Raw genomic sequence first — 13192 nt, 5'->3', positions numbered from 1 at the left:
TGTAGCAAAGTGCATTGGCCTTCCCCTCTAGAATTCCCTGATGATTTAATCTATTTCTTAACTAACATCTCCATTAAGGAGTTCACTGGACATGCACTAAGCCACTTCCACCTTTGAGCCACAGATCTCTGTGTGTAAAAACTCTTATCTGATTTTTATGGGGATAAAGAATTCCAGCCATGGAAGCTGCTAGGGCTGAGGAATTGCTAGTTATAAGGGTATATATTACTGGGAGCATTTGTAATAGAAAAAGAAGGAGGAGAAGGAGGAGGAGGAGAAGGAGGAGGAGGAGGAAGAGAAAGAAGAAGAAGAAGAAGAAGAAGAAGAAGAAGAAGAAGAAGAAGAAGAAGAAGAAGAAGAAGAAGAAGAAGAGAAAGAAGAAGAAGAAGAAGAAGAAGAAGAAGAGAAAGAAGAAGAAGAAGAAGAAGAAGAAGAAGAAGAAGAAGAAGAAGAAGAAGAAGAGAAAGAAGAAGAAGAAGAAGAAGAAGAAGAAGAAGAAGAAGAAGAAGAAGAGAAAGAAGAAGAAGAAGAAGAAGAAGAAGAAGAAGAAGAAGCATGATGGATAGAAAGATTGCGTTGTGAGTAGTTTTCTTAGCTCTTAGATTTTAGTTCCATTTGCCTATTGTGTTGTCTTTATTTGGACTCTGAGAGGGATCCTTAAGAGCTGGACTCTGAAGGTTCCTGCTAATTGGAGAGGCATTTTGTGATAAACCTAAGGTCTGCGTTCTAAGGTGGCAAAAAAGTGATGCATACAGAAACACCACATCGAGCTTGTGATCTGACAGCTGCTCTGTAAGCCTAGTGCTGCTGGCTGTGCAGCACTTCCTCTGGCTGCTGCCTGCCCGCTCTCATAGTGTGAGCTGGGGCAGCGGGACCACTGCTATGCAGTGCCTGCTCTGTGGGTGATGAGCGCTTGGTGCTCTGTAGGTGACATGGAGGGAGAGCTCTGAGGACTTTAACCAGATAGGATAGGTGTGAATGTAGATGTGCACAGAAATCTGGTGCAGAAGACAGGAATCTGGGGGTGCTTGGGAAGGGACAGGTACAGAGATGTGTTAGTGCCCTGTATACAGTTCTCACCATAGTAATAAAATAGAAAAACTTTGTTAAAAAATCATAAGGCTTGCTTCCTATGAAAACACATTATTCTGGAGTGTGTGACCCAGAACTATACATCCCACTGTGTGGATATTTTTCTTGTTTCTACTGGGCAACCAAAACAGGACCCAAAGAAATGTGGAGATCATTAACCTTTGGGAATTCTTATAACAACCAGAAAAGGGCTGGTTCTGCCACAGGACAAGATGGAAATCGGGGGTGGATCCTGCTGTGAGAATAGGCTGTTTGGTTGCCTGGCATCTCCACTCCTTCTCTGATAGCTACCTGAGCTTCAATACACTGCAAAGAGCCCACGTGCACTGTAAGGAAAAGCTCACACACTGCCGGCCCCTGACTTGCCCCTGCCTGACAGTTTATTGTTTCTCTCCGTTACTGTGTACCTGCACTAACAGGTCTGCTTCAGAAAAACAGTCCCTTCTCTCTAGAGTGTGAAGCTTAGCTGGATAAAGAAACAAGGAAGCTCTGGATTGTGGCGGCACAGTGCCCCCTTGTGGGAGAATAGTGTGAGTCTGCAAAGAGTGAAATGGGGAAGAAATAGAAGAATCAGGAGCCCTGAGCATAGAAAGGAAGGAAAGGAACAGAGAGAAGGGAGTGATGGGGGATTTCCGCCCACGCTGTGTGACCCTTTCCCCTAGATAAGGGAGTCAATAATTCTGGAGCTCTTCAAAGTTCATTTCCAGAAACATCCAACTGAATTCACAATCCTAATTGCTTTCTCACACATTATTTGGAGCCCGGCTGTCCTTAACATTGGCAATTTCTTGCAACCAAGGGTTAAGAAGAAAAAAAACTTGCAACATGACGAGTGCAGCAAGGGAGACTCATTTCTTGATGGAAATATCTGGAAGAAAGGGGGTGCAGGTGGGCGTGGCTATGCCACAACATTCTCACTAGGGAGGGCTTCCTTTCTCTACTTTTACAAGGGTTTCCCAGAGTCTAGCTCTTCAACCACAATGTAAATAGTGGGGAAGCTTTTCTGTCCTGATGGCCTGGTCACAAATAAATACACAGAAGTGATATTAATTACTAAGTGCTCAGTCAGTAGGTTAGGCTAATTATTAACTAGCTCTTACTTTTAAATTAACCCATTTCTATTAATCTATGCATCACCACATGGTCCGTGGCTTTATAGGGTTCTCTGGGCAGCCTGCTCATGTCTCTTTTAACTCTGTCCACCTTCGTCCCAGTTCCCAGTTTGCTTGTCTGGCCTAGCTTTAGCCTGTCTTGTTATTGATCAAAGAAATTTCTTATTAACCAATGAGAGGATTACACCACAGCAATAATGCCCTGGAGACACAAAGGAGACAAGACACACACCTCTGCCTTTACTGGGGGTCTGGGCTCCCAGGGTAATGCTGATCTTTATTGGAGGCTGGTCTACCTGGACCACCATGCAGGTAAAGACGCTCTCATCCGATATGGCACCTTCTTGCAATGTGTGCTTTAGAGAGTATGTCCCATCGGAGTTTCTTGTGGCCTGAGAGAGCTTGAGAGACAGGATCTTGTACCTATTCTTAATCCAGAGAAGCTGCCCGACTGGGGGGTAAAAGTGGTTTACGTGGCAAGTCAGGTTCACTCTTTGATGCACATGATCTTGGATCTGCGGGGGCTCCGGGGTAATCTTCAGTGTAGGGATAACTAGACAGGAACAGGAAGTAAGCAGAAGAAATTTTGTTACTGTCTTAGTTCCCTGTCCCAGGGTCTCTGGATTGTTTTGTTAAGATGTGATTTATTGGTTGGTTGGCATAGCCCAAGAATTCCAAGATGACCTTGAACTCACTATGTAACTAGGAATGATCTTGAGTTCCTGAGCCTTCTGCCTCCACTAAGCCATCTCTCCAGCCCCTTTTCTTTTTCTTTTTTTTTTTTTATTCCGGCTAGTATAATTTGTGCTGTCTATATGCTCGTGGGTTTGGGACACGAGTATGCTTGACCTACCGGGGCCACACCCTTAAGGAAAACTCTCTCTAGTTCCTTCAGAAAGCACAGGAGACCCCCAGCTATGGGGCAGGGTCCATGAGATCTCCATTTCATGCTGGAAGTCAAGTGGCCTGATCTCCTGCAATTCTCTTCCAGCTGCTGTGAGTTCCCAAGTGCAGAGAGTTCACGAGTTCTCTCTTTTTAAATAAATAGCTTTTTACAAGTTTCATGTAAGATAAATAGGGACAAGGATAAATATTCATGAAACATAGCTGGAGACACATGGATATGTAATCTAGTCTGTGTTTTAAATAGTCCATACTGTGACATATAATCACAGGAATTATTAAAGGGAATTGCCCCACAAGATCTGGGACTCTATAATCACAAAACCTGCAACAGTGCCTGGCATAAAGTAGATGTTCATTTTATGAGTGAATTATATTTTATACAATGCTAAAGAATTCTCAGAACTCAGGATCTTATGCATAGAAGGCAAGCACTCCACAATACATCCTCAGTTCCATTTTTCACTTATTTTATTTGACAAAATGTCTAACTGTCCTTGAACTTAATCTTGACCCTTACAGGCCTGGAACTTGTTATATCCCCACCTGTCTCCCAAGGAACTGAAATTGCAAGCCTTATACCACAAGCTCCCACTAATAGTAAGTATTTAGAAACGTTTAACCATTAACAAGGATATAAATAGAAAAATATGTTTAGAGAAGGATGTGAAGATCCATACAATCGTAAGGTCAAACATTCGTAAATGACTTACAGGACATTAGGCACAGTTCCTTCTTGGTGTTCTAGAAGGAACAACAGGTTTAATCTTCAGAGGAAACTTACCAAGAATGTGTTGGTTTTATTCTAAATTTTTAGGGAAACTGAGGCACGGAATATTTAAGACACATTATGCAACCTATGAAATGGTACAGCTAAGATCAAAGCCCACAAGGCTGGCAATGATCAATTTCTATTTCCCATTGTAAAATGAGGCTTCAGGCAAAGCCTCCATGCTACCAGTGCGGTCCCACCGTGTATTGCACTGATCACTCACCTAGGATCACGTGGGAAAGATTGATAGTCATTGTTAGGGGCTCATCGAGGTCCCCATGGGTGACTTCACAGGTGATCTGAGAAAAGATATCATGTTTGGCCAATGCCACTGATACCTTGCTTGTAACATAGTAAACATCTTTGCTGATAGGCACCAGTTCTGGGGCTGAAGCTGGGAGTTCATTATTGTCCTTCAGCCAGTTGACACTGAGGTTCCTGGAGCTGAAGAGGCCAGCGGTGCAGGTAAAGGTCACTGGCTTTGCAGTGGTGGTCCTCTGTTCTGGGCCCTCCAGAGAGATGAAAGGCTTCCCAGCTGAAAAAAATCAACAAACAAACAAAAAAACACAAAGCAGTTGTGACTACCTTCTCATTGTTGGAGAAACCAATCTGCGATAGTACGTGACCACTAACAAGGCCTGTCTCATGAGTAATGAAAAGTTTCCCTTTTCCTGAGGTCACTCTTCCAGAGCTTTAGAGCAATGACTCACTCAAGTCAAAATGCATTTCCCTGCACCCATGCTCAAGGGAGAATATAGCACCCGTGCTATCTGACTTTGAGGGGAATGCACATGGACCATAACGAGCAAACAGCCAATAAAATATGACTGCTGTGGGGATGAGTGTCCTCAGGAAGCTCAGCATGTGCAGAGATAGAAAATGAGGAGTCACTCTACAGGGTTGTGACAAAGGACATCTTGAACTGAAACAAACAAAACTTTGGGCAGTAGTGGTCCATGACTCTAATCTCAGCACTTGGGAGGCAGAGGCAGGCAGATCTCTGTGAGTTCAAGGCCAGCCTGGTCCACAGAGCGAGTTCCAGGACAGTCAGAGCTACACAGAGAAACCCTGTCTCCAAAAGATAATAAAAGAAAAACCACAATGAAGGAGGAACGAATAAATCCATCTATGGGAGAGGACATGAAGATGCCATTTGGGGCCTAAGAGTGCACATGCTTGGACATATGCCAGAGAGATTGAGCTATGACCCAGCAGTACCACTCTTCGGCTGCCTCAGGCAGCAAGACTTTAGGAGGCTTCAGGAAACAAGTCCTTCCACAAGACTGCAGCACTGCTTTCCACAGGGGCAGACCCAATCCTGTGGCTTGCGCAGTCTTTTCCTGCTGGTTCCAACAGTGAATGGATAATGAAATATTTGGGATACACACACACACACACACACACACACACACACACACACCAGCCCCAGACATACACCTCACATATCCTTCTGGCCTCCTCTGCCCCTGTATTATGTCTACACTTGCAGGCATGTCTCTGGACACTTACCTCGCATACTGTGTTCCCCTTACCCTCAATAACCCTGGACCATCTCCACATTCCCAGGCCTAATTACTGGAACTATCTCTTGTAGACCAGGCTTTCCTTGAACTCACAGAGATCTTCCTGCTCTGCCTCCTGAACGGTGGGATTAAAGGCATGTGTCACCACTGCCCGGCTTCCATACCTAATTATTAATAAGATGTTTATATACCAGATGTTCCCGGCCTGCCTCAGTTCATTCAGTTTCTGCCCTGACTCAATCCAATGCCACCTAGAATCTCACAACAGACAAACAACCAAAGAAAGAAGTCCACATGCTCAGGATACAGCACAAAACCACAAAAGACATGAAAGGACAAGAAAGTAGATCTCGCTCTCCAAACCCACCAGTCTCACATAAGTGTTCTTTCTCTAGGGCAAATTATATAGTTGAACCCCAGAGCACAGAAAAGAACAATCATAAAATATATCAACTAAATCATGAAATATAAGGAAGACACAAAAACACAGCTCAGTGAACTTAAAGAGAAAAATAATAAATGCACAAGAAATCATCTGTACTTGAATGAAATGAGGAACAAAATCCAAAATCCAATAAAGAGAGAAATATTGAAGAGAGCTTAAGGGGTAATAAAGATAGGATTGAGTAAACAATAACACAATTAGAAAACTCAGGGGAAAGCCTTACAAATAGAATGGATTGAGTGGAAGATAAACTATCATGTCAATCACCATAGAAGGACAAAACAAAATATTCCATGACAAAACCAGATTTAACCAATACCTAGCCACAAACCCAGCCCTACACAAAACACTAGAGGGAAATTCCAACCCAAGGAAGTTGGCTACATCAACAAAAACACAGACAATTGTTGTCTCGTAGCAGTAAATCCCAAAGAAGGGAAAAACGCACAAATAAACATCACCAACAATTAAAACTAAATTAACAGGAGATAGCAATCACTGGTCACTAATATTCCTTAATATAAATGGACTCAGCTCACCTATAAAAAGGCACAGACTAACATGATGTAGGTGGGTCTTCTTCCTATGTGTTGCTTTCATTGGTTAATTAATAAAGAAACTGCTTGGCCTGATAGGTCAGAACATAGGTGGGTGGTGTAGATAGAACAGAATGCTGGGAGAAAGAAGCAGAGTCAGGCAGAGGCAGAGAGCCACGCACCATGAAGCTGCCAGGTCAGACATGCTGAATCTTTCCCAGTAAGCCACAACCTCGTGGTGCTACACAGATTATTAGAAATGGGTTGAGTCAAGATGTGAGAGTTAGCCAATAACAGGCTAGAACTAATGGGCCAGGCAGTGTTTAAAAGAATACAGTTTCGGGGCTGGAGAGATGGCTCAGAGGTTAAGAGCACTGACTGTTCTTCCAGAGGTCCTGAGTTCAATTCCCAGCAACCACATGGTGGCTCACAGCCATCTATAATGAGATCTGGTGCCCTCTTCTGGCATGCAAGCATACATGGAAGGAATGTTGTGTACATAATAAATAAATAAATCTTTAAAAAAAAAAAAAGAATACAGTTTCTGTGTAATTATTTCGGGTAAAGCTAGCTGTGAGCCGGGCGGTGGGAATGCAGTCTGCCGCTCGTATCACTACACTAAAAGATTGGATATGAAACAGAATCCATCCTTCTTCTGCATACAAGAAACACACTTCAACCTCAAAGGCAAACATCGCCTCAGAGTAGAGGGTTGGGAAAAAAAAATTCCAATCAAATGGACCTAAGAAACAAGCTGGTGTAGCTATCCTAATTGTAAGCCCCAGTCTCTTGCCTCCATCTTTGGAGGCCCCATCCCTGTGCCTGCCAAATCTTGATCCCCCCTCTCCCCACCAAAATCTTGGCCACGCCCGTAGTCTATTTAAACTGCTTCCCTGGAAAGTTTCCCCATGGTCTCTTTTTTCCTTCCCCAGGTGGTCACTTTAACAGCCTCACAGTTCCCCATCAGGGTCACCTGAGAGCGCAGGAATCCCATTAAACCTGGATATTTTTTTAATTTGGCTTGTTGTGATTTGGCTTGATTGGGATTTTTGGCGTCAGCAGAGAGCTTGTGTTAGGAAAAATTCCTAACACTAATATCTACTCAAATAGACTTCAAGCTAAAATCAATCAAAAGAGACAAAGAAGGACATTTCATATTAGTTACAGGAAAAATCCATCAAGAGGAAATTTCAATACTGAACATCTATGCCCGAAATACAAGGGCACCCTCATATGTAAAAAAACACTTCTAAAGCTTAAATCATACATCAAACCCCACATACTAATAATGGGAGACTTCAACACTCCCCTCTCCCACTGGACAGGTCAATCAGACAAAAAAAAAATAGATAGAGAAATAAGGGAACTAACAGATGTTATTACTCAAATAGGATTAACAGGCATCTATAGAATAGTCCATCCAAACATAAAAGAATACACCTCAGCACCTCGTGGAACCTTCTCAAAAATTGACCACATATTTGGAAACAAAACAAACCTCAACAAATACAAAAAAATTTGGAATAACCCCATGTATCTTATCAGATCACCATGGCTTAAAACTAGAATTCAACAGCAATACTAATTCCAGAAAATCTGCAAACACATAGAAATTAAACAATGATCACCTGGATCATCAATGGGTCAAGGAAGAAATAAAGGGAGAAATTAAAGACTTCCTAAAATTCAATGAAAATGACCACACAACATATCCAAATTTACGGGACACAATGAAAGCAGTGTTAAGAGGAAAGTTCATAGCACTAAATGCCTAAATAAAGAAGCTGGGAAAATCCCACACTAGTGAATTAACAAAACATTTGAAAACTCTAGAACAAAAAGAAGCAAACTCACCCAAGAGAACTAGATGACGGGAAATAATCAAATTGAGAGCTGAAATCAGTAAAATAGAAACAAAGAGCAATATAAAGAACCAATAGGCAGAGAGTTGGCTCTTTGAGAAAAATCAACAAAATAGACACACCTTTATCCAAACTAACCAAAAGGCAGAGCGAGAATATCCAAATTAACAAAATCAGAAATAAAAAGGGAGACATAACAATAGACATGGAGGAAATACAGAGAATCATTAGGTCATCTTTCAAAAACCTGTACTCCATAGAATTGGAAATCTTAAAGGAAATGGACAACTTCCTGGATAAATATCATTTACCAAAATAAAAATCAAGACCAGATAAACACATTAAACAGAACTGTAACTGCTGAAGAAATAGAAATAGTCATCAAAAGTCTCCCAACCAAAAAAATCCCAGGACCAGATGATTTCAGCTCAGAATTCTACAAGATTTTCAAAGAACTAATACCAATACTCTTCAAATTGTTCCACACAATAGAAACAGAAAGAACATTGCCAAACTCTTTTTATGAGACTATAATTGCCCTGATACCCAAACCACACAAAGAAATTATTAACAAAGAGAATTACAGACTAATCTCACTCATGAACATTGATGCAAAAATACTAAATAAAATACTGGCAAATCAAATCCAAGAACACATCAGAACCAACATCCACCATGATAAGTCGGCTTCATCCCAGAGATGTAGGGATGGTTCAACATATGAAAATCTGTCAACGTAATCCACCATATAAACAAGCTGAAAAATAAAAACCACATGATCATCTCATTAGATGCTGAAAAAGCTTTCGACAAAATACAATATCCCTTCATGATAAACGTCTTGGAGAGAGTTGGGATACAAAGAACATACCTAAACATAATAACAACAATATACAGCAGGCCAACAGCCAATATTAAACTAAATGGAGAGAAACTCCCAGTGAACCCACTGAAATCAAGAACAAGACAAAGTTTTCCACTCTCTCCATATCTATTCAATATAGTTCTTGAGGTCCTAGCTAGAGCAATAAGACACCAAAAGGAGATCAAGCGGATACAAATTGGAAAAGAAGAAGTCAAACTCTCACTGTTTGCTGATGATATGATAGTTTACATAAGCGACCCCAAAAGTTCTCCCAAGGAACTTATACAACTCATAAACATTTTCAGTAATGTAGCAGGATACAAGATTAACTAAAAAAAAAAAAAATCAGTAGCCCTCCTGTACACAGATGATAAATGAGCTGAGAAAGAAATCAGAGAAGCATCACCCTTCACAATAGCCACAAATAAGATAAAATATCTCAGAGTAACTCTAACCAAACAAGTGGAAGACTTGTATGACAAGAACTTTTAATCTCTGAAGGAAAGAAATTGAAGAAGACACCAGAAAGTGGAAAAATCTCCCATGCTCTTAGGTAGGTAGAATTAACATAGTAAAAATGGCAATCCTACCAAAAGCAATCTACAGATTCAATGCAATGCACATCAAAATCCTAGCAAAATTCTTCACCGACCTTGAAAGAACGGTACTCAACTTCATATGGAAAAGCAAAAAACCCAAGATAACCAAAACAATCCTGTACAATAAGAGAACTTCTGAAGGCATCACAATCCCTGACTTCAAACTCTACTATAGAGCAACAGTACTGCAAACAGCCTGGTATTGGCATAAAAACAGACAGGAATATCAATGGAACCAAATCAAAGACCCAGATATTAATCCACACACCTTCAAACACCTGATTTTTGATAAAGAAACAAAAAAAATCAAATGGATAAAAGAAAACATATTTAACCAATGGTGCTGGTATAACTGGAGATCAACATGTAGAAGAATGAAAATAAACATACACCTAATATGAATATGTATATTCATATTATTAATATTCATATTCATAATATATGTATGAATATCAACATACACCTAAGTCAAGTCCAAATGGATCAAAGACCTCAACATAAAGTCAGCCACGCTGAACTTCATAGAAGAGAAACTGGGAAGTACACTTGAACACATTGGCACAGGAGACCATTTCCTAAATACAACCCCAGTAGCACAGACACTGAGAGAAACAATAAATGTGACCTCCTGAAACTGAAAAGCTTCTGTAAAACAAAGGACATGGTCAACAAGACAAAACGACAGCCTACAGAATGGGAAAAGATCTTCACTAACCCCACATCAGACAGAGGTCTGATCTCCAAAATATACAAACGACTTAAGAAATTAGTCATCAAAAGAACAAATAATCCAATGTAAAAAATGGAGTACAGACCTAAACAGAGAACTCTCAACAGAGGAATCTAAGATGGCTAAAAGACACTTAAGGAAATGCTCAATATCCTTAGTCATCAGAGAAATGCAAATCAAAACAATGCTGAAAATCCATTTTACACATGTAATAATGGCCAAGATCAAAAACACTGATGACAACTTATGCTGGAGAGGATGTAGGGTAAAGGTAACACTCTTGCATTTCTGGTGGGAATGCAAGCTTACAGCTCCTTTGGATGTCAGTGTGACGATTTCTCAGAAAATTAGGAAATAACCTTCCTCAAGACTCAGTAATACCACTTTTGGGCATATATCCAAAGGATGTTTCAATCATGCCACAAGGACGTGTGCTCAACAATGTTCATAGCAGCATTGTTAGTTATAGCCAGAATCTGGAAACAACCTAAATGCCCCTTGACTGAAGAATGGATAAGATAAATGTGGTACATTTATACAATGGAGTACTACACAGCAGAAAAAATAACGATATCTTGAATTTTGCAGGCAAATGGATGGAGCTAGAAAACATCATTTTGAGTGAGGCAACCCAGACACAAAAAGACAGTTATGACATGTACTCACTTATAGGTGGTTTTTAAACATAAATCAAAGAAAGTCAGCCTACAAATCACAATCCCAGAGAACTTAGACAACAATGCGGACACTAAGAGAGACTTACATAGTTATAATCTACATGGGAAGTAGAAAGTAGAAAAAGACAAGATCTCCTGAGTAAATTGGGAGCATGGGGACCTTGGGAGAGGGTTGAAAGGGAGGGGAGAGGTAGGGAGGGAAGCAGAGAAAAATGTAGAGCTCAATAAAAATCAACAAAAATTATCATGTCTTGGAGGTAAAGTTGAGGAATTAGGACATTCAGGCAAATAATAATTATAAAAAATTTAGAGGGCAGGAAAGGAACACTCAGAAACTATGGAATAACATTCAAAAGATCAAATCTTCTAATTATAGAAATAGTTGGAAGAGAAGTCAATGGCAAAGACACATCTTCAACAAGACCGTAGGAGAAAACTTCCCCAAGCTAAGGAAAGGTATAAACATAGAGACACAAGAAACATACAGTACAGCAAGTAGACAAGACCAGAAACAAAACTCCTCGTGCATGTTAGAGTTAAAACATTAAGTATACTGGACAAAGAGAGGGTACAAAAAGCAAAAAGAGAAAAGTTCCCAACTCACATATGAGGGAAACCCCATTATAATAACAGCCGATTTCTCAGTCAAAAATTTAAAAGGCTAGGATAATGCTCTTCAACTTCTAAAAGACCACAAATGACCATCTAGATTGGAATCTGTACCCAGCAAATCTGCCTACCATGGACAGAAAGCCTGTCCATCACACAAACAAGCTAAAAGAACTTATGTCCTTCAAAACAGCCCCGCAGAGTACTGGAAGCAAGCCTCAGACAGAAGAGGGGTAAGTACTGCCATGCAGCTATAGAAAGGAGACAAGTGAAGTGACAACTGCCCTCTACCCCGACCAGAGTGGCTGAGGTCAAGAACTGGCAGCAAATGCGGGTGAGGATATGAGGAAGGCAAACCCTCCATCACTATGGATGAGATTGCAAACGGTTGCTGTCCCTCTGAAATTCTGTGGAGAAAAAATTCTGTGGGGAATTCTCAAGAAGCTGAAAATAACTCTGCCACATGGCCCAGCTATGCTGCTCTTGGGCATGTGCCCAAAGGATTCAACACCCTACCCCGCGGATCCTTGCTCAACCAGGTTCAGTTTTGCTCTACTCTCACGGTTAGAAAATGGAAACCATGTAAAAATAGGAGCACATTCCCTCCAAGGATGCTTCGTTCAGCCCCATGCAGTTGGACTGGGGCAAAGCACTCCCTGCTCCAGGGTCTCTCCCCCGGGGCAATAAAGGTTGTCCTTCTCCTGGGGACAGTTTTTGGAGATTCAGAGCGGTGGTTTAACTGTGATGCTGTGTGCGTTTGCACCCCTACTCTGCTCAGACAGTGAGTCATGTTCTAGGGTCCCAGTGACAACAGCCCTTTTTTCAAAGTCAAGTTGTGAGAGAAAGACAAGTAGTCCTGGAATGACAAAGACAGACAGATGGTAGAGAACAGCCCATGGGTTCTGACACCTTCCACATCGGTTATGAAACACTTCCAGGTGTGGGGAGAGGCTCATTTCACCCACAAGCCAACTGTGGGAGGATAGGACTGTTGCCTCTACTTCCCGGGGGAGAGGAGACTCAGAGAGGTTTAGGAACTTGCTCAAAGTCACATAGTCTATCAGTGAATAAGGAAGGTTTAGCAGGTTTGCCCGACATTGGATCCAGGATTCATTACTCGCCTTTACTCTAGGTTCTTTCTCTCTCCCTCTCCATTCTTCCCTCTCTCCCTCCTTTCCTTCCTTTCTCCTTCCCTCCCTCTTTTCCTCCCTCTTTGTCTCTCTAGCTCTCCCCTCCTCACTTTTTCTCTTCTTTCTCCTGCCCTACCTTCTCCCTTCCCCCTCTCTCTTTCTATATATTTATATACAGTATATGTGTTTCATAGTTCTGAAACCGGCAGCCATGAAGTCCAGAGTTGACATAGATCCCAGACCCCTTCCTTGCCACCAGGCCCCCTATCCCCCACCTCTGTGTCACATGTTCTCCCCCTGATCCCTGAAATCCCACTATCTCCCTGTCCCTAAAAGG

At 41.4% G+C, this 13192-nt stretch overlaps 1 gene segment (V, D, J or C); it reads right to left on the bottom strand.

Annotated features, from left to right (window-relative positions):
- LOC125416869 (signal-regulatory protein beta-1-like) overlaps positions 1-13192 on the bottom strand; it is a 29178-nt gene that overhangs the window by 15725 nt on the left and 261 nt on the right. The window contains 2 exon segments of the C gene segment in view: positions 2437-2757; positions 4103-4414. Of these exon segments, the coding sequence occupies positions 2437-2757; positions 4103-4414 (633 nt within the window).

Source organism: Myodes glareolus, chromosome 10 (genome assembly GCF_982192425.1).
Source record: "Myodes glareolus chromosome 10, mMyoGla1.1, whole genome shotgun sequence".
Lineage (NCBI taxonomy): Eukaryota > Metazoa > Chordata > Mammalia > Rodentia > Cricetidae > Myodes > Myodes glareolus.
Note: the sequence above shows the minus strand (reverse complement) of the source record. Positions and strands in the feature narration are given on the sequence as shown.